Source organism: Oncorhynchus nerka, linkage group LG28, assembly GCF_034236695.1.
Source record: "Oncorhynchus nerka isolate Pitt River linkage group LG28, Oner_Uvic_2.0, whole genome shotgun sequence".
NCBI lineage: Eukaryota > Metazoa > Chordata > Actinopteri > Salmoniformes > Salmonidae > Oncorhynchus > Oncorhynchus nerka.
Window position 1 is genome coordinate 74,245,830 of NC_088423.1, and position 21,991 is coordinate 74,267,820.

General features: G+C 44.9%; 1 protein-coding gene across 1 annotated transcript in view; it reads left to right on the forward strand.

Moving 5' to 3' along the window:
- LOC115112356 (RNA-binding Raly-like protein) overlaps window positions 1-21,991 on the forward strand; it is a 71,579-nt gene that overhangs the window by 29,068 nt on the left and 20,520 nt on the right. Inside the window, exon 2 of the mRNA XM_029639368.2 lies at window positions 2,741-2,816. Coding sequence (XP_029495228.1) covers window positions 2,741-2,816 — 76 coding nt within the window. The remainder of the gene's footprint in view (window positions 1-2,740; window positions 2,817-21,991) is intronic.

A 21,991-nucleotide genomic window follows, 5' to 3' on the forward strand; every position in this document is an offset into this window, starting at 1 on the left:
CTCATTCACCCAGTTCAGAGCCTGTCTCATCCCCCCAGCTCAGAGCCTGTCTCATCCCCCCAGCTCAGAGCCTGTCTCATTCACCCATCTCAGAGCCTGTCTCATTCACCCATCTCAGAGCCTGTCTCATCCACCCATCTCAGAGCCTGTCTCATCCACCCATCTCAGAGCCTGTCTCATCCACCCATCTCAGAGCCTGTCTCATTCACCCAGCTCAGAGCCTGTCTCATTCACCCAGCTCAGAGCCTGTCTCATTCACCCAGCTCAGAGCCTGTCTCATTCACCCATCTCAGAGCCTGTCTCATTCACCCAGCTCAGAGCCTGTCTCATCCCCCCAGTTCAGAGCCTGTCTCATTCACCCATCTCAGAGCCTGTCTCATTCACCCATCTCAGAGACATGAAGATCTTCTTCTCTTCTTCCCCATTTTGACTATTCTAGGTTTAACTATATGGGAGCAGTCTTGCCCACTCAAAATGAGAAGATTGAAATGATCAAAAACTATACAGGAGTTTTCTGTAGTGTAGAGTTATGGCGAGATGAGACACAGAGTTGCAAGATGTGAAATTGAATGAAAATGTAGCAACATACTGCTGGTTATTTGAACTTATACAACCAGGTTCATGAGAGTGATAGGTTTCCTCTAGGCTCCATGTTGGTCTACTGTACTTCAAACCACCCACTCACCACTGGTCAGGTTGCTTACGAGTCGAAAAGTATCTCAAACAACCAAACAAAAGAACACATCAACAGCAAAGTCAAAATTATTGTGACGCTAATTATGTTCTGTCCCCTGCAGACATTGAAAGCTTTGTAGTTGTATTTTTTAGCGTTGAGAGGCATCCTGCTTTGTGTTCCAATGGAGAAGGCAGTAGGGAAATCGAATTGCCATCCCTCTCTCCTGAGGCTGGTCCCCTGTAGAGCAGGATGCGTGGACTCTGTCTGTCTGTCTGTCTGTCTGTCTGTCTGTCTGTCTGTCTGTCTGTCTGTCTGTCTGTCTGTCTGTCTGTCTGTCTGTCTGTCTGTCTGTCTGTCTGTCTGTAAAGGCTTTATCATGTAATCGATTAGCTCAGTAAACAAAACATGAGGTACACTATTCCCACAGCCTTGTTGTAGTCACTACTGAAGCCTGTGGGGTTAACGTTATAGTGATGCATCTCAATGCTACTAATGGCTTATTCTGACTTCGTTTTGATAGGGTATAGCTGTGGGCTTGGGGGGTGGTTTCAAATGCTCTTCTAAATGTCTCTTCAGAAGACATGAAATAGTTAGAAATGTCGTTCACCAAGGCATATTCCTACCAACAGTGTGTATACTTTACTTGTTTGTGCATACTGTATCTGTCTGTGGGTGGTTGTTGACCCATGTGTGCCACTGGATGTGGACAGGAGGCAGCGGACAGCGGGGTGCGTTGTCAAAACTCTGCAGACTGAGAGCCCATACATTTCCCTGTGACAGACGGAGGGCAATTAGGCAACACAGCTCCGTTTATCAGACATGCTGTCACTGTGGGAGGCGAGGCCGGCCCTGGGCCTGAGCTCCAGAGTACTGCCACTTTGCCAGCCTGACCCACCCTGCCAACCCCACCAGGGAGAGCCCGATCCGGGCCATGAAGGTGGAGGAGACCTAGGTCACACCCAGACCCTGGAGGACAGGCAAATAGGCTTGGTCAGGATATAAAAAGGGGAGGGCAAACCTACACAAATACACACACACACACACACACACACACACACACACACACACACACACACACACACACACACACACACACACACACCATATGTTTCACTATCCTTGTGGGGACCTAAAATGTATTTTAATTTAAAATCCTAACGCTAAACCTTACCCCAAACCTAACCCTAACTACTAACCATAAACCTAACCCCTAACCATGATTCTAACCCTAATTGTAACCCTAAATCTAAAATAGCCTTTGTCCTCATGGGGACCTGGGAATTTTCCTTGTTTTACCATCCTTGTGGGTACTTTTGGGGTTTTCCAGTACCCACAATGATAATAATACAAGCCCACCACACACACAAAGATGCACACTCCCCCATCACATCTCTCTCTGCAGCCGACTCAGTCACGCTTTAGTCCCCTCTCCCATCTGTCCATATTAGAATGGCCTCTCTTCTCTTCCCTCTTCTCTGAACCACCATCCCCTCTCACACGCCATAGAGGGAGAGCTGCTCTGGCATGTGCAATAATCAAGATGGCTCCTGTATAATTGAGCCACGGGGATGGTGTGTTTGTGTGAGTGTGTATTTGTTTGTGTGTGTGTGTGAGTGTGTATTTGTTTGTTTGTGTGTGTGTGTGTGTGTGTGTGTGTGTGCGTGCGTGCGTGCGTGCGTGCGTGCGTGCGTGCGTGTGTGCGTGCGTGCGTGCGCAAATATATGTGCAAGTCGGAATGACCAGTGCCATGTGTCTCAACGCCAGTGAGCTAATGTGCTGTGACAAGAGTCTCTTGATGTACAGACATGTTTGTTTCTGATGCTAAGTTGGTGCCAACAGAGACACAGTTAGTGTCCGTGTGTAGATAGACGGCATGGGTTTCTGCCAACCACTGTCGTTTTCACGCCACATGAAGACAACAACCAAGTCAATTGCTAGAGTAAAAACAGAAAAGATATGGTTGCTTAAAGCAGAAACAGCCTGGTATTCGTAGTGCTGGAGCAAGTTATGCCATACTGTGCCATACCTTTTCACACCTGACTATGGTTGTGTTATTCTTTACAGACATTAGCATGAGTGGAGAGCTGAAGTCCAGCCGTTCCAAGACCGGCAGCAAGAGACCCAGCAACAATCCATACGGGTGAGTCTCATATCAGTTTATACACGTTCACATCACTTTAGACTGCCAACCTGCGTGTCACACACACACACACTCTTCTCTCTGTTATGTGTGCCCTACAGCAGCACCCCTGTTGCCGTGGTAAATATCCCAGCTGGTGATTGGTTGTGGGTAAAGCATTAAGGTTGCTGCTGGGTGTGTTTGCCCCTGTTGAAAAATGGGGATAAACCAGAGAAACACACACACACACACACACACACACACACACACACACACACACACACACACACACACACACACACACACACACACACACACACACATATTTGCCAATGCAATATCTGTTATCCTATATAATCATTTATACCACTCGTTTCTGATTGGCTTGAAGGATATTTTAGAGCGTGCATTATTTCCCTATAAGGCACGGTATATTTGCACGGTAGAATTAAATGGCTTTAGTTCATTCTTACATGTTCTATGTTTGAAAGCAAAAGTCGCATTGAAAACATTATTGGCATTGTTAATTTTGATTTTCCCAATAGCAAGCTAGAACTGATGGTTTAGTTGTAGCAGAATTTGGGGTGAGCTGTTGTAACTTCTCAAGGAACATTTTCTGTTTTGAACTGTGATGTTATGCCTTGCGTAGACTCCCGTTATGTCGACACCCTAACACAAGGCCATTGTGTTCTGGAACAGTTGCTCTTAGAAAAGATCTGTTGCGTAAACAGTATGATTGTATTATGACCTCCTATTAAGAGACATGTAGCCATTTATTCTTTGAGTTGTTCCCTGTGGAATCCGAGATAGATCTCCCATGCAGCTGCTTGATTGAACATTTTTCTATTATACAATTAAATGGTCTCTACCTTAATCTTTGGATCAAATGTTCCACAAAAGTTTAGTTAGATAAACTAGAAAGTCTGTTTGTTTGGTTACCAAGGCAACTACTGTAGCTATCTAGTAAACGTGCTACCTACTGCAGTGGAGATTGAACACATTTCTACCTGCAAATGAACACATTTTTAGCAGCAAATGTGTTAAATTATAGTCATGGTATAAAAGAGATAATCAAAGAGGGGCTATGCGTTCTCTGGAAAAGCATGCAACTCTGTGGAAGGTCAGTTCCACTCCGCTAACACGTTGTGGAGCACACCTTCCATGTCATTCACTATTTTCCATAGAACGTATAGCCCCTCATTGGTTATCCCTTACATACTGTATGTTCTATCTGGGCTGTCTTAGTCAATGTTTTAATCAATCTGTTGATAAAGTGCATGCATGTGATTGGATCTGATTATGGTTAACTGTTAGCCATTGGATAGGCAGCGCTGCAGCTACACTAGAGTTACTGTGCTGAGATAGCTGGAGGAATATATGTCATATCAGCAATAGTATACAGTCATGGTCAAATACTGTATATTGCCACCCTTCACAATAGAGTGAAATGAAGCAGGATGTTCTGTTTTCTCTTTTTAAAACTGTGTGGATACTATGGTGATGCCAGTATTCCCTGTCCATCCCAGGGAGCTCCAGGGATCCCCCCAAGGATGGAAATCACCCTGGTGTATCGTTTGTAGTTATAGCAGGAATGTTCCGCCCACACCCTGCCCTTCAGGTGCCTTTAATCTGCATCACACCTACCTCTTTCTGCTCTCTACCACACCCTCTCTGTCTGACCAGCCCTGTCCCCGAACCCCTAACACTAGATTCAAGTCCACATCCCAGTTCAACCCTAGCCTCAACCACAACTCTAACCGTAACCGTAGCTTCTTGTCCAACTCCCCGTGCAACCTTAACCCTCAACCAAAACCCTAACCCTAGCTTCATGTCCACATCCTGGATTCAACCCTAACCATAGCCTCAATCACAACCCTAACCCTCAACCCGCTGTCCTCTCATACCAAAGGAACCCCTTTTCTTCCCATGCCCACCCCCTCCCACACTACCCCAGTCCCCTCCCCCCTGCACATGTCACCCTCACCTCTCTCCAACAGAGTGGTCTCCATTGATATGGACAAGACATGTAACACACCTGGGATAACAGACATAGACATGGCTTTGAACACAGCAAAGGCACACTTCAGTGATGGAATGTAGAAGAGAGTAAGATAACAGAGATACACCTGACATTCAGGCAGGCAGCATTCCCACCATGACACAGCTCATACATGTAGTCCAGTGTGATACTTCAAATAGAATGGACATCAAACACCTAGCAACACACCTGGTCACACACATCACATCATATTATAGCCTCTCTCTCTTTCTCTCTCTCTCTCTCTCTCTCTCTCTCTCTCTCTCTCTCTCTCATCTCTCTCTTTTAATTAAATTCAAGGGCTGTATTGGCAAAGCAATGGCTCTCTGTCTCGCTCTCTCTTGCTCTCCCTCGCTCTCTCTCATCTGTCTCACTGAGGACAGTGCTCTTGAATGACCCTGACAGTGGATGGGTTTTGTCATCATTTGTTTCCTCCAGGACTGCAGGCGGTGACAGGGGCTGTGTGGCTCTGCGTGGCCCAGCTGTGGGATGAGGGATGGGGGCACAGTTTCACACTGTTTGAGGCAGAGATACAGCTGCCATTGTCCGTTCACACCAGTGCACTGCTCACTGTACTGTTTGTCCTGTACACAGAGACTCAGGTGCTATGAAAGGCCAACAGTCTCTCTCTCTACACACATACGCACGGACACACACACACACACACACACACACACACACACACACACACACACACACACACACATTCCCATGGCACACAGAGCTGGAAGTTTGAGGCAGCGCAGGGAGCATGTAAGCAGTAAATTATCGTATGAGCAAACAGCTCTTCTCTCTAATTGTGCTTTTATGGAACAGCAGATGATTTACTTAGTGAGTTTATAAAGGTTGAGGAATGTGGAGAGTATAATAAGACATCTCTGTAGTTCAGAGCCCTGAATCACTAGGATGAAACAACTGCCCAGGGGAGTGAAGACTAACTACACTCCAAATGTGTCCTTGTTTTTCGCATAGAGCCACAAATGTTGCTTATTACCTCTCCCTACTGGTAATTCACAAAATGAAAATTTTCCATGGCATGTAACATGACTTGATAACTTGTTTCCAATACATTTGTAACGTCTTTAGGAACCACAAATGCTCCAAACTATAGCTTTTCATGTGTTTGGGAAAGAAAAGATGAGCGGAATCAGTTTGTATTACAATCACATTTGTTATTGTGTAATTATTGTATATGCTATGAGTTTTAACATGAACATTTACAGTAATAATTCCCTGCCTTTTCATCTGAGCCCATAGGGAGTCACTGCAACTCTAAACCCTCAACACTCATCAGCACTGTTCTGTGGCCATGTAAGCATTCACTTGTAAATATGAAGGTCCAGCTTGGACCCTGGAATTACACCGGCCATTACTGTCTGCTCCATTTTCCCTCAGTGGGGGGAATGAGATGAGGCACGAGAGGAGGGTCTGACTGAACTCAGGGCAGTGTGTGCTAGGCATCTGGTCCTATATATTTTCACTCTGCTCTCCCTCTATGCATTCCATTCCTCTACTGTGGCATCATCTGTGTTCATTACTGGGGGGGCTGGCCTTTGGATGGGGGGGGGTAATAATAGATCAGACCCATCTTTCACAGGCTCGGAAAGGGGAAGGGGATCAGGGGTGGGCGCAAGGAGGGCATTGGGGCAGCTGCTGGGGCCGATGGCCCACTAAAATACTACACCGCCCTATTAGACTGGCTTGTTAGGGCCAGAGCCCTCTGGGAGGGTAGGGAGGGGGCACGGGGTAGGAAGGTGCCATGGGGGATTAGCGAGTGTAGACATGGGGTAGGCATGTGGTGGGAATAATATAATATAATATCTAGTGTGATATTAGGGAGGTGAGGGTGGTCACTCCCGGGATGAGAGAGAATAAAACCTTTAGTGTAATGAGGTGTCACATAGCGCTGGGTCCTGTTACTGTTCAGCCCAGGCCTGGTGTCCAGGTTACAGTCTGATTAATAGAGTGGTGACAGGCTCTTATAGAGGCACCCAGGTGTGGAGGCTCCATTTCCCTGCAGGGACTCTGGCTGCATGGGCAACCCAGCCAAGGGCACACGCACTGGGCTACGGCTCATGACATCAGCCCCATTCCCTGGTGGTCCACAAGCCAGGGGTGTAAGGTTAATCTCTGGGATTTGTTGTCTCAGTTTGTCTAGATTATGTATGGTCCTGACTGCTAACAGGGTCAGGTTAATAGGTAAGTGAGGCCTCTCTGAGATCAGACAAGTGAACCATATCAGGTGGCCCAAACATTGTACACTACACTGCTCGGACACTGGTCTTCCTCCTCCTCTGTTCCATAGATGCAGCCTTCCTACTGTAATGTTCCACATCCTTAGACTGAGGGTAAAGGTCAGTGTTGTCTACAGTAACAGTCCCAGTCAGTTTTGTGGGTTCCAGAGGTGGTATGGAGATAAGGTCAGATAGAGGGTCTAGTTAGAGATAAGGTCAGGGTCTAGTTAGAGATAAGGTCAGGGTCTAGTTAGAGATAAGGTCAGGGTCTAGATAGAGATAAGGTCAGGGTCTAGTTGGAGATAAGGTCAGGGTCTAGATAGAGATAAGGTCAGGGTCTAGTTAGAGATAAGGTCAGGGTCAAGTTAGAGATAAGGTCAGGGTCTAGTTGGAGATAAGGTCAGGGTCTAGTTAGAGATAAGGTCAGGGTCTAGTTGGAGATAAGGTCAGGGTCTAGATAGAGATAAGGTCAGGGTCTAGTTAGAGATAAGGTCAGGGTCAAGTTAGAGATAAGGTCAGGGTCTAGTTGGAGATAAGGTCAGGGTCTAGTTAGAGATAAGGTGAGGGTTTAGATAGAGATAAGGTCAGGGTCTAGACAGAGATAAGGTCAGGGCCTAGTTAGAGATACGGTTAGGGTCTAGTTAGAGATAAGGTCAGGGCCTAGATAGAGATAAGGTCAGGGTCTAGTTAGAGATAAGGTCAGGGTCTAGATAGAGATAAGGTCAGGGTCTATATAGTGATCAGGTCAGGGTCTAGATAGAGATACGGTCAGGGGCTAGTTAGAGATAGAGGAAGGAGGTTTCCATATGGTAATAACACTGGCCACTGGGCCAGAGAGTAGAGGCAGAGAGAGGGAATTAGAGGAACGGATGGGGTGAATGGATGGTGGGGTGGTAGGATGCAGAGATGGATGGGATGTATTGGTGGAAAGGATGGAGGAGTGGATATGGGGTGAAGGGAAGGAGGGATAAAGGGATGGAGATCGGTCTGTCCTGGGCCTGATGACTTAAGATAAGTTCAGAATGCAGTTGGGGTGACAGGCTAGGAGGTTGGCTGACCATGGTCACTTGGCTGGAGAGAATGGAACTGGCCTAAGCTATGTGTGTGTGTTTCCTTGTGCGTGTGTTTGTGAGGCCAGGGGGGTATCCATTCGTATTCTCTGTGGTCTGTGTGTGTGTACATTACCAAGCCAGATGAGTTATCTGTGGTGGCCTGAGGCTTATCACTCCACAGGAGCTGGCCCTGAGCTAATGGAGTCATTCCTACCCCTACTGCTCCTCAGTCTGCCTGACACACACATACACACCCCGGAAGAGGGAGAGGGGGGAGAGGAGAGAGAGAGAGAGAGAGAGAGAGAGAGAGAGAGAGAGAGAGAGAGAGAGAGAGAGAGAGAAGCAATGTAGGAAATGGGGAGAGTGATAGATCAGAAGGGAGGGAGAGAGGGATGAGGAGAAAGGGGGGAGTGTGACGGGAGGTAAAGAAAGCAAGTAAGGGAGAGGGAGAGAGAGAGGCGTGTGCCGTTTGCCCCCTGGCGTGAACAATCCATCTCAAATTGATCTCCCAGCTCGGCCCAGCAGGGCATTCCGAATCAATCTCAAATTGATCTCTGTGCCAGAGGTCTGGAAAACTGTCAGCGGAGCTTATCAGAAATATAGTGGTGCTGGGAGGATCTGACAGAGAAACTTATCACACTGCACAATGGGAAATGGGCTCTGAAGCCCCAGGGCGGCAAGGGGACCCAACCAGCTCCCTGCTACACACACACACTACACTGCATGCACACACACACACACACTTAAGTCAACGCGAGCACACACACATGATACACGTTGCTAAATGTTTCTCCATACATACAGATGTATATCTTGGCCCCAAATACAAACACAAACACAAACACACAGTACACTACACACTATAACCCCAAAACGCACACACCCAGGCGAAACAGACACAGAATCTCTCTCACACACACTCCCTTTCCAACTCCACAAACCAACAGGCACATACACAACACTGTCATCTGTACCCAACCAAAGACTACTTCCTGACAAGTTAGCAGGAGCGCTACATATGGATTTATGATGAGTCAGATAGGTGTGATTTGAGACCTTAGTGTTGCTCTGAGAGAGGCCCGGGGTGCTTCTATTGTAGTATAACATGGAAAATCAAGGGAAGGCATTGAATATCAAGGGAAGGCATTGCACATAAAAGCCTGAAGATGAATACGTTCATACATCTCTCATTCATCGTTATGTCAAGGACAAGAAAAGGAGAGAAAAGACACAGTCTAACCTTCCTGGGTTATAACAGCTTCAGGAGACTACTTCTGCTCCTGTTTGAACACTGTGGCAACAGCACCAGAGGAGGCTGGAGGAGCTAGAGGAGGAGGAGGAGCTAGAGCTTGTTTTGTCTTTGTTGTCAGATGTGCTTAGGTCACCAGAGTGGAGCTGACATGCTTTTTAAGAGTGCATGATCAGAAACGATAACACACTGAAAATAATGTCCAGTTCAATCCAGTGAGGGAGAGAGTGATGGAGGAATTGAGTAAAAGGGCAATAGAGGGAGAGAGAGAGTGAGACAGAGGGAGTTTGAGTGTGTCAGCGTTTGAGGGGCCTGTCCTATAAAAGCTCCCAGTCAGCACTGTGGGGTAATGGGGGTGAATGTATGTGTGTGTGTTGTTGTGTGGTGCCAGTGACCCCATCAGAGATGTCAGGACTACAGTACTGACACCAGGGAAAAATCTAACCCTACAGGCAGGCACACACACACTCACATGCTCACACACACACACACACACACACAAACACACACACACACACGTCTGGTAATTGTGTGTGCATCTGGTAATTAATTCTGCAGGAAAATTAGGTTTGACCCCAGGTGATCTTTGGCCACCACAAAGGACACACACACACACACACACACGCACTCTGTCTTCTCAAAGTCCCCCCCCCCCCTGCTCTTCTGCTTCACACTCCATTTATTCCCACTTACAGACCTGAGGTGCCTACCAATGAACACATAGATGTCCTTCAGATAACACACACACTATGCACACTATCTGTATACCACTTGTACCCCCCGCAAAACCCCAAACACACACACTCATACACTCATATTTCTTCACAGTACATTTCCATATACAAAGGAAGAGCTGCAGTAGGGGTGGGCCATATCTGTGCCTTTAGTTCTGCTGCATTAGCCCTGAGACACTGTGCAGCTCTCTGTTAATGGCTGTTATTTGTTATCTGGCTCTGATAGCAGCAGGCCTCCTTGCTCCTCTGTATTCACAGCAGCTCTGTCTTTAAACCCACCCACCCCTTCTCTCTGTTGCTTTTTAGTCAGACTTCTCAGTGAAGGTGTGTTAGGACATTTTGGCATTCAGTGGGTTTCTCTTAGCTCTAGGACTGCTTTTTCTCTTAGTTCTAGGACAGACTTGTGGTGTGTGTGTGTGTGTGTGTGTATGTGTGTGTGTGTGTGTGTGTGTGTGTGTGTGTGTGTGTGTGTGTGTGTGTGTGTGTGTGTGTGTGTGTGTGTGTGTGTGTGTGTGTGTGTGTGTGTCTGTGCGAAAGTGTATGTGTATAAGACAGACAGACAGACAGACAGACAGACAGACAGACAGACAGACAGACAGACAGACAGACAGACAGACAGACAGACAGACAGACAGACAGACAGACAGACAGAAGCAGCTTAAGCCCCACCCTATCAACAAATTGGCGCGGGCACTAGAACAGTCTGCTGCACCCAGCCTCAACATACTAGACTCTGAAGTCAAATGTCTGCTGTTTGCTTATGATCTGGTGCTTCTGTCTCCAACCAAGGAGGGCCTACAACAGCACCTAGATCTTCTGCACAGATTCTGTCAGACCTGGGCCCTGACAGTAAATCTCAGTAAGACCAAAATAATGGTGTTCCAAAAAAGGTTTAGTTCCCAGGACCACATACAAATTCCATCTAGACACCATCTAGACACCATTGCCCTAGAACACACAAACATCAGCGCCACAGGTAACAGTGCTGCCTGAGCTACCCGTCTGCCCAGCGTCATCAGAGTCGCCAGTCTGTCCAGCGCCACCTGAGCCACCCGTCTGCCCAGCGCCGCCAGTGCCGCCAGTCTGCAAGGAGCCGCCAGTGCCGCCAGTCTGCAAGGAGCCGCCAGTGCCGCCAGTCTGCAAGGAGCCGCCAGTGCTGCCAGTCTGCAAGGAGCCGCCAGTGCCGCCAGTCTGCCAGGAGCCGCCAGTGCCGCCAGTCAGCCAGGATCCGTCAGATCCGCCAGTCAGCCAGGATCCGGGCTGACTGGCGGCTCCTGGCTGACCGTCTCTGATTGGGGACCATATTTAGGTAGCCTGTTTTGTGTTGGGTTTTGTGGGTGGTTGTCTCCCGTGTCAGTGTTTGTACCACACGGGACTGTTTCGGGTTTTCATGTTTTCTTGTTTTGTAGTCTATTTCATGTATAGTTTCGTTATTAAAAAAACCATGAATTATAACTACGCTGCGTCTTGGTCCGATCCCTGCTACACCTCTTCTTCAGAGGAAGAAGAGAACCGTTACACAGCCTGTATTTATGTTTATTCATTTTTCTTTTTGTACTTGAACTATTTACACATAATTCCAACACTCTATATAGACATAACATGTCATTATTCTTTTGGAACTGTGTAATGTTTACTGTACATTTTTTTATTGTTTATTTCACTTTTGTTTATTATGTATTTCACTTGCTTAGGAAATGTAAACATATGTTTCCCAGGCCAATAAAGCCCCTGAAATTAAATTAGAGAGAGAGAGAGAGAGAGAGAGAGTCAATACGTTTTGGGGAGCTCTTAGCCCAGGTGGAAGTCTCCTCCTGTGAGGATCTCGGACTGCAGTGTGGGGTCGACTCAGCAAATGTCACACCTGTCAATCACAGCTAAACCCCTGACAGCTCTCCTGAGGTTGCTCTGATTGACAGCTTATTATTTGCTCTAGATGTTTTTTCCCCCCTTTTTCTCCTCTAGTGTTGAGCTGATGCTTTACTGTCCTTCTTAAAGGGTCAGGAACGGAAGGAGCCGGGCTGGTTTCTGTCTTAAATAGGATGTGTCCTGTGTAGAGGGGTTCACAGATGGGCTCTCACCCTCAGCAGTTCACAGTTTTCATTCTGTGTGTGGTTAGTAAGTCAAGTTAGGAAGAGTTTTTCACTTTTCAAGTAGTGCTTTCATATTTTTGACTTGTAGTTCACTGTGACAGATTTGGACATGGTCATAGACTAGGGTTGCTAGATCATTTGAGAACAATTTAGAGTGACATGAAAAAGCTAAAAACTCTCCTTTGTCTGGGTATGCCATATTAAAAGGGCTAGTTGGATTAATTACAGACGCCAGTTTCTGACAACCTTTTAATTTAGCGTTTTTACTTTTACAGTGACATTTTAAGGTATCTCTAACAGAGAACATCCTGATCTCCCTGAACAGTATCCTCTGCTAGAGACAGAGATGTGGTGGGGGGGAAGGACACACACACACACACACACACACACACACCCTCCACTGCCACCCCCACTGTCACTCGTCACCTTACTACTGTCTAATGCTCCTAATTAACACTAACCATCCTAATGAATGCTGTTCATCTTTGAAATGTCCAATTACTGTTCTGTCCCTTGTTCCTGGGCTCAGACAGACCATAAAGGGACAAAGCTGTGACTGGGACTGGAGAGGAGGCTCACACACACACACACACACTCATAATCTTCGCTGAAAATGACGAGGGTCATGCGTCACCATGGTTACAGCGGGGTCATACTATACCTGATTATTAAAAGTCAGTTGAATGTATGATGGTTTTGGACTGAGAAAGTGGTGGTTTGGAGAGAGAGGTGGGTTGTGGGGGGGTTCTCGGGAACAAAGACCTTTAGGATGCCATCTGAGGTACATTGTTTAGGACAGACAAGCAGTCAGAGATGTTGTAGACTGTGCTCCTCTTCCAGACATAGGGGGTGTTTTAGTGAGATGAATCTGGGGCTTTATCATTGTCAAATACAGTAATCATTCCACTTTCTCTCTCAGTGGAAGAGGGTACCGAAGCTCTGAGTGCCCAAAAAGCTCTCCTTCTTTGAATAAAGACGTCAACAAAGAGACTATAACTGTTCCCTCATTCGCTCTCTAGATTTAACTGTCCCTCTTCTGTGGCAATGAGCAAAAAATATTGGATTCTTTGCCAAAGTTAGATGAAATTTAACTCAAAGTTAGATGAAATTTAGCTCAAAGTTAGATGAAATTTAGCTCAAAGTTAGCCCGAGGATGTTGTGGGTTCTGTCTGCAGATGTCCAGATGGTCTCTAGCCATGCAGTCTATACTGGCCCATCCCACACCAAACGGCCCTCCGCCTTCAGAAAGATGAATCTAGTCTGTGAAAAACCAAAAGAGGAATGTCTCTGATACAAACACACACACACACACACACACACACACACACACACACACACACACACACACACATGCCTTAAGATGTACTTCCTTTGTTGCGAGTGTTTAGAGTAAAGCACCCTCTTGTTTGCAGCCTCCTGTCGTTCTCTCCTGTTTCACAAAGAGATTCGTTCAATCTATCATTTAATCTGATTACCTGCAGGTGTTTCCACCAGGAAAAGGCAGGATGGTATGCATATATCCCCCCCTCTCTCTCTCTTTCTCTTTCTCTTCCTCTCTCTCCCCCTCTGTCTCTCTCTCTCTCTCTCTGCCAGGAGCCTAAGTGAGTAATTATAATAATAGCGTTTGGTTGGTAATCACAGTAAACACCTGTAACCTGGGCTGATTTGAAAGGCAGATTAATGCTAATCTGTTGTTTAAACATGCCAGAGCTGTTGTTGCCCAGCATTCGTTCTCTCTCTCTAAAATATACTGTCATACACTGGACCACACTATGGAGGGAGTCATTTGGACCTCTTGTTACCTCTTCTTCTCTCCTTTTTGATTGAATTGTTTCTCTCTTTTCTTCTCTTATGTCCTCCTCTCTTCCTCCTCTCCTGTTTTCTTTTTCTATTCCCCCGTTCTCTTAATATCTTACCTCTGTAAAAAGCATTTGTTACATTGATATCTCACAAATCATATTTTACTCTAATACAATTGCTCAGAGGAAGAGATTTTGTCTAACAAGTCATTTGTTTTTTTTCCTCAAAAAGATATGGGTGAAAATGATTGCCACCCCTGTTCCAATACCTTTCAATACCTCACCTTGCGGGGATAACGATCCTGTTGTATGAGATTGGAGAACACATTGGGAGGGATCTTAGACCACCATTCCTCCATACAGAATCTTTACACATCCTTCATATCCTTTGCTCTTATGGACTGCCAGTTCAAACCACAGGTTTCCAATGGGGTTCATGTCCGGAGACTGAGATGGCCATTGTAAAATGTTCATGATACCGTTGACCTTAACAAGGGCCCCAGGACCAGTGGAAGCAAAATAGCCCCATAACATCAAAGATGAACCACCATATTTTACAGTAGGTACTGGTGTACATGGCCAAAAGAGATGTATTTTTATGTCGTCTGACCATAGCACCGGTTCCAAGTGCCAATCCCGTTTAGCAAACTCCAGGCATTTACATTTGTTTGATTACATGAAAATAGAGCCCTTTGGCCGCACACACCAGTGGTGGGTTTTACGTGAAAACAAGGATGCAGAAGCAGTAATAGTCCTGCTCCCTCACAACACAGTAGAGCACAGCAGTGAACGGGGAGTGACTGGTGAGATAGTAGCAGGTGAATGTCAGAGGAGCAGGGGGCAGGGGCTCCCACTGTGGGAAAAGGACAGGGCCCCCCACTGTTGACCATCAATACTCAGACAGAGAGAGTGGACAATCTGACTCTCTGCACAAACAAACACACACCCACACCACACTGGATGGTCAATCTCAGTTGGTTTGTCAGCTCATTCTCAGGAAACAGCAATAACCCCCCAGGGGGTTCGCGTGTGCGTAGGTGTGTCATGTGTCCGTGCTTGCTTACCTGTATTCTATGTTTAAGATCAAAACCCTACAGACAATCTCTTATCCTAAACTCTTTCCTTTGTTCCTATGTGTTCTGTCTGTCTTTCTGTCCCAGTCTCCTGTGTTCCAGTGCACAGCTGTCGGCCCTATCTGTGCTGCTCCAGGCCCAGCGTTTACTCTAGCTCCAATGCCTTATCAATGCAGCACACTCTCATTCCACTCTATCAACCTCTTTAACTTCTCTTTTAGTTGTGCTCTTCTAGTCAAACTGTGAAGAGGCATCAGTCAGGCCTACTCAGTACAGAGCAGCAGACACAGGGTGCCTTGAGGTTTCATTTCATTCACTCAGTCTGGCTCTGAGTAGCTAATGATGAATACTGCATTTATCCTGAATTAATATATCACTTGCCTCTTGCGGTGCACTCCCTTACTCTCTCAGGGACAAATCGTCTCTTCAGATCCATATCCGTGTCTGTCTTTTGCATCAATCATGCACTGATGTAACAGGGAGATTTGCACCATGTACTAGAAGATGCTGCTGTGATCGTCCAGAGCCGATGTTCAGCAGCCAGACCCTGTATCCCTCTGCTGCTGACCAGTGGGTCGGTCAGTAATGGATGTTGAGCACTAGATTACATGGCTCCCAAGTGGCGCAGCGGTCTAAGGCACCACATCTCAGTGCTAGAGGCATCATTACAGACCCTGGTTCGATTCCAGGCTGTATCACAACCAGCCATGATTGGGAGTCCCATAGGGCGGCGCACAATTGGCCCAGCGTCTTCCGGGTTAGGGTTTGGCTGGGGTAGGCCGTCATTGTAAATAAGTATTTGTTCTTAACTGACTTGTCTAGTTAAACAAAGGTTAAATAAATAAAAACATTGTGACGTGTTATTGATTAGGCTCTGTAGAGGAGGTTCCATTGCTGATAGCTGTTTGTTTAAGTAGTGCCTCTCTCACTGGGAGTGGCTCAGACAGAGAGATTGAAAGATCTAAGGTTATGTCTCTCTCGGGACCCAATGTCTAGAATTGTAGACGTGCTGTGTCTCTGACTGTTCTCCTCAATATGGTGGGAAAATGTGTGTCTGGAGGAGGGAGGGATGAGAGAGAGTAAAGGAGAGAAGATGAGAGCGGGAGAGAGAGAGAGTGATTGAATGAGGGAGAGAGTAGATTAGCCTTGTCCGGAGGGTCTCCCCAGAGTGTGTCTGAAATCCCTTGCCTCAGTGCTCTTTCCCTCCTCCTCCACCCACGCCTCTCCACCTATGTCTGGGTCATACTGACCTGTAGCTGCCAGTATTTCATTTTCACTATTTCGTTTTTTCTCCTTTTTATTATTTTTTTCTTTCTTTCCTTCCTTCTTTCTTTCGTGTTTAGTTCACATAATGTACCAGCCTTTCTCCAGCAGCATGTTTAGTTCACATAATGTACCAGCCTTTCTCCAGCAGCATGTTTAGTTCACATAATGTACCAGCCTTTCTCCAGCAGCATGTTTAGTTCACATAATGTACCAGCCTTTCTCCAGCAGCATGTTTAGTTCACATAATGTACCAGCCTTTCTCCAGCAGCATGTTTAGTTCACATAATGTACCAGCCTTTCTCCAGCAGCATGTTTAGTTCACATAATGTACCAGCCTTTCTCCAGCAGCATGTTTAGTTCACATAATGTACCAGCCTTTCTCCAGCAGCATGTTTAGTTCACATAATGTACCAGCCTTTCTCCAGCAGCATGTTTAGTTCACATAATGTACCAGCCTTTCTCCAGCAGCATGTTTAGTTCACATAATGTACCAGCCTTTCTCCAGCAGCATGTTTAGTTCACATAATGTACCAGCCTTTCTCCAGCAGCATGTTTAGTTCACATAATGTACCAGCCTTTCTCCAGCAGCATGTTTAGTTCACATAATGTACCAGCCTTTCTCCAGCAGCATGTTTAGTTCACATAATGTACCAGCCTTTCTCCAGCAGCATGTTTAGTTCACATAATGTACCAGCCTTTCTTCAGCAGCATGTTTAGTTCACATAATGTACCAGCCTTTCTCCAGCAGCATGTTTAGTTCACATAATGTACCAGCCTTTCTCCAGCAGCATGTTTAGTTCACATAATGTACCAGCCTTTCTCCAGCAGCATGTTTAGTTCACATAATGTACCAGCCTTTCTCCAGCAGCATGTTCAGTTCCATCTCCTTTTATCCATTTCATCCTTCATTCTATTTCATCCTTCATTGAAATAAATATCTAATTATTTCCTAAAGAGGGGACATTTATGTTCGCTTTGAGCAGGGACATCTCTTGGGTTGTGTCCACAATTCGTACTTGCATTCTAAATAGTAGGGTGATTCGGTGTTTGAAAATATGATGTTTTATTCTATGTCACATTTCGATTGAATATGCTTTAAATACCAGGATGCCATACTCCTTTCAGATTTGTATCTAGAATGAATTGCCTGCATGTTATTTAGGAAGAGAATTGTCTTTTCAGACCCACGTGTGTTTGACAACAGCTGATGATCAGGTAAGGGGAGTGGCTGTACCAAAATGAACATATGGCGATAAAACAATGTAATTGTACATTAGAATACACATTCTCAGTATAGATGAAGCTAGTAAGTTGATATTTGTTGCTTACTACATATATTTTGACTAAAGAGTACATTCTAAACACTATTTAGTACGATTAGTACAGTTTTAGTAAGTACAGTAGTAGGCAAGACAGATTTTGGACACGGACTGAAGTCCCTCTGCAACTCAGACACAGTCAGACAGAAGCATTGAGGTTAGTGTAGTATTTAACGGGGAATTCTTTATCCCTTAGCATGCACAGTGCCCACTGATGTTCATCTTTCTGTCTGTGTTAGAGAAAGACTCTGTGAGAGAGACTCTGTGAGAGAGACTCAGTGAGAGAGACTCCGTGAGAGAGACTCCGTGAGAGAGACTCTGTGAGAGAGACTCAGTGAGAGAGACTCTGTGAGAGAGACTCAGTGAGAGAGACTCAGTGAGAGAGACAGTGCACATTACCATGATGACTATATGAGATACAGAGCCTCTCTGGGAGGTTTTTCTCTCTTACCATTATCAGTACATTTCCCTTGTGGTTTGATGTATGGTGTTGGACGAGATGATGGAGATGGATAGAGGCTGAGGATATGACTGATAGAGAGAGAGAGCCAGGGGCAGATATACCATCTGAAAGAAGGCAGGAGAAATTGTAAGCTGCACTGGCAGTGCATGGATTCCTTTATGCTTTTTCTCTGAAATGGCAAAATAAGAGAGATATAGAGATAGAACGATGAAAACAGAGATTGGAGGAAATTGGAGGGGTGGGGGAGGGTGGGGTGGGGTGGGGGAGAAAGTGGTGGAGTTTAGAGAAAAACATTGAGTTGTAAAGAGGGAGAAAAATGGAGAGCATGACAAAAAGGAGAGAATTACACAGAAAGCCTAGACTGAAAACACCTTGCCTTGTATAGCTCTGCAGCTGAATGCTTAGTTTAGTTGCAGCATGGTACTGGTAATAATAGTGCTGGGCAGGGTGCACAGCCAGCACCACACAGAGCACTACCAGCCTGGGCCGGTCTCTTTCCCAGGGCTCACAGTGGGGATCAGGGGCTTACGAGGGACCATTCTTGGGCACATGGTGCAAAGTTGGAAAGGCCACAGCAGCAAAACAACAACTTTAGCCCTCTGGCTGTGGCTGATGATGTGGAAATGCCCTCCCCTCCACGTTTGCTGTATCTCTGCAGCTGTCTGTCTCTGTCTGTTTGCCTGGAGTCTCTGGCTAGAATCAACAGATTATCAGATGAGTCAGTGTGAAATAGTTTGACTCTATTAAATGTTCTGCTAATCCAACTAGAGTCCATTAGGCCTGTCCCACAGATAGATATGCTGCAGGGACCATACTTGGGGAGAGGACAGGAGCAGAGGAGAGGGGGACAGAATGAAAGGGGGATAGGAGAGGGAAAAGTAGGGAGAGAATAGGAAAGGGGAGGATTGAGAGGAGATCATAGAGAAGGGATAAGAGAGGGGAGATTCGTGGATGGGGGGCGGTGTTGGAGAGAGAAGGGTAGGGAGAAACAAACAGAGTAGAGAGCTCTTATCTTTGAGCCCAACTCCGTATAGCTCTAAATTTGTCTTTTAACATACACAGAAAACGTGTGGGTGTTAAAAAATCTTGGTTTTAAAAAAAAGTGGTCAAAAGTGTTGTGAGTGTTATATATGAGGGTGTTGATTCTAGTGAGGTTAACACCAGTGGGATTGAAATTGACACCACCTGCAGTGAATAAATTAAGTGTTATTTGAATCACAGTGGAATCAACACCACGTTACTTGAATGTGTTTACTTAATTTCCGTTAACTCTCTCAGAGTGAAAAAGACATTGGAAGGGCCTCATTATCTTAATTCCCAGCATGCTTTGTTGCAGATAGATTTTAATGTTTCAATGTTTCTGCATGCACATTGATTGATTAGTTGATCTTATACTACACAAACATAAATAATATACATTTTTATAAACTTTTCCAATCTGTAAGTGGTTGGACTTATTTCACCCGTTATTGAGATGGTTCTTCCAGTTTCGATAGTTTAGGTAGTTGTCATGAAGTTGGCCTGGGGGTTGGTTTATGACAGTCATAAATACCTCTTCCCCCCTTTTTCCTCTCTCTACCCTACTAAGGTTACATTTGCAAAACCCTTGGTTAACATAGAGATTCTGGGAACGTCAGAAGGTGGGGGGGGGTGAACTATATTCTGGTAATCCGACTAATTGAACATATGTGGTGGTACTTAATGAATATGATGTCAGTTCGGTTGTCATCTGAGACATTCTCATTAATGATAAGATGACATAAACTCTACAGTGGAAAGTTTACACATCAGAGTTATCAGAGTCACATGGAATTGTTGTTCAATTTAAATGTTTGAATTTGAAATTAATTGTGATGGGATGAAATGTGATTTTAGCTTCTAAAATGTGAGATTTGGATTTTCATAAGATAGGGCTGCTCAATCATTGGCCCTCCCCTGTGAAGGGACAAAGGCTATAAAACTTTTCAAACACACCCTCCTCTTCCTTCCTATATAAGCTCTTGACTACAACATGACTATCTGTTCCCATGAGGTAGGATGACGATCCTATGTCTGAATGGTTCAGATAAAACTACAAGAACAAAGCCAACATCAGCATGAGCTTTGGTTGCGAATGGTATGAACTTTGAACTCTTATTCACGACAGAAGTGATACCTCCTAGCCGTTGAGTTAGCGATCGCAGCTGTAAACGCAGGTTAGGAAGGAGCAGGCAGAGTATCCCATCTACTACACAACGACGTTACTACAATTTATCCAAGTGAACACCAGAGACATTCTTCAAAAGACAGAGGACTCGGTTTGGCAACACGGTCTCCCATCTACCACCAACCTACTGAAGCGTAACTCAGAGTAAATATTTATAGCATTTTCCTTTTCCAAATGGGCGGTAATTTTAGAATGCATAAGATATTGTTTTTACGATAGCACAGCTTCGCCTCTGTTCCAGTGTCCTGCTCTTTCACTCGCCCCTTTCCCTTTGTGTAACAAGCTGTCATATCTGTTCCGCCCGCTAGGGACGTTTCCTATGACGTAAAGAATTATCCAGGTATAATTAATTCTTTGTTTGTTATTCTGTGTGATTAGTTAGTTATTTAGTAAATAAATAATTAAACCCAATTTTGTATTGCTGATTCAACTTGTTAGACAGGATTCTTGCAGATAACCAAGAATTTACAACTTTCAGAATATGAGACTGAAGTAAGATGACAATTAATGTTGACTGCTGTTGATGTAAAATATTCGGAAGATAACAGCTCTATAAATATTATTTTGTGGTGCCCGACTCTCTAGTTAATTACATTTACCTGATTAGCTCAATCAGGTGATATTAATTACGGATAAAGTATTTTATAGAATAGCATGTCATAGCAATTAATCCGGCAGAGCCAAAGACACGATATAGTCTAATTTAAGAATCTTCCTTGGCAGTCATTCTAATGGCAGATTGTGGGTGATTAAAAGTTCCAATTGTTGGATATCTGAACTGGCTGGATTTCAATAGGAATTACAGTGCCTTCAGAAAGTGTTCATGCCCCTTGACTTATTCCACATTTTGTTGTGTTACAGCCTTTTTTTTAATCATACATCTACACACAATAACCCATAATGACAAAGTGAGAGAATGTTTTTCCAAAATTAAATACAGAAATATCTCATTTACATAAGTATTCACACCCCTGAGTCAATACTTTGTAGAAGCACTTTCTGAAGGCACTGTGAATTACACAGCATAATATAACTTGCCAATGTGGCCTGCAAACCAGCAGTTTCAGACCACTGTGTTAGGGTAAAACTAGGCTGTCAAAGTATGATATTGTCAAAAAAAGTAATGTATTCTCATGAATAATAACATTTTTATGATCAAATATGAACTTAGGCACTATATCGTGTCTTTGGCTCTGCCGGATTAATTGCTATGACATGCTATTCTATAAAATACTTTATCCGTAATTAATATCTGAAAGCCATCAAATGCTAAAATGATGTCTCTGTCACTAGCAAACACTGTCATGGGTGGTACTGGTCCCTAGAAAATTCACTTAATAGGCAGCCTGGGAAATTATTATACAAATAAGGCATAACCACAGGTGTTAGAATCAGCTCTTATAAAGTGTTAATTTCAGTTGGAATTTGCAACACCCGTGGTGTTAGGGATCGAACACCCTCCGGGTGTTAGTTTATCAACACTCTGAAAAGTGTTAGATTAAAACTATTTTGGTGGGTTACATATACACACTAAGAAAGTGTTAAATGGAACACTGTGGGTGTTTAAAATTCTGATCTCAAATATTCTGTGTAGGAGCCTATAGAATGCACCCACTTGGACTGTGTTCAGTACTAAACTGTATACAGTGCAAACATGTCAGTGTACTGTG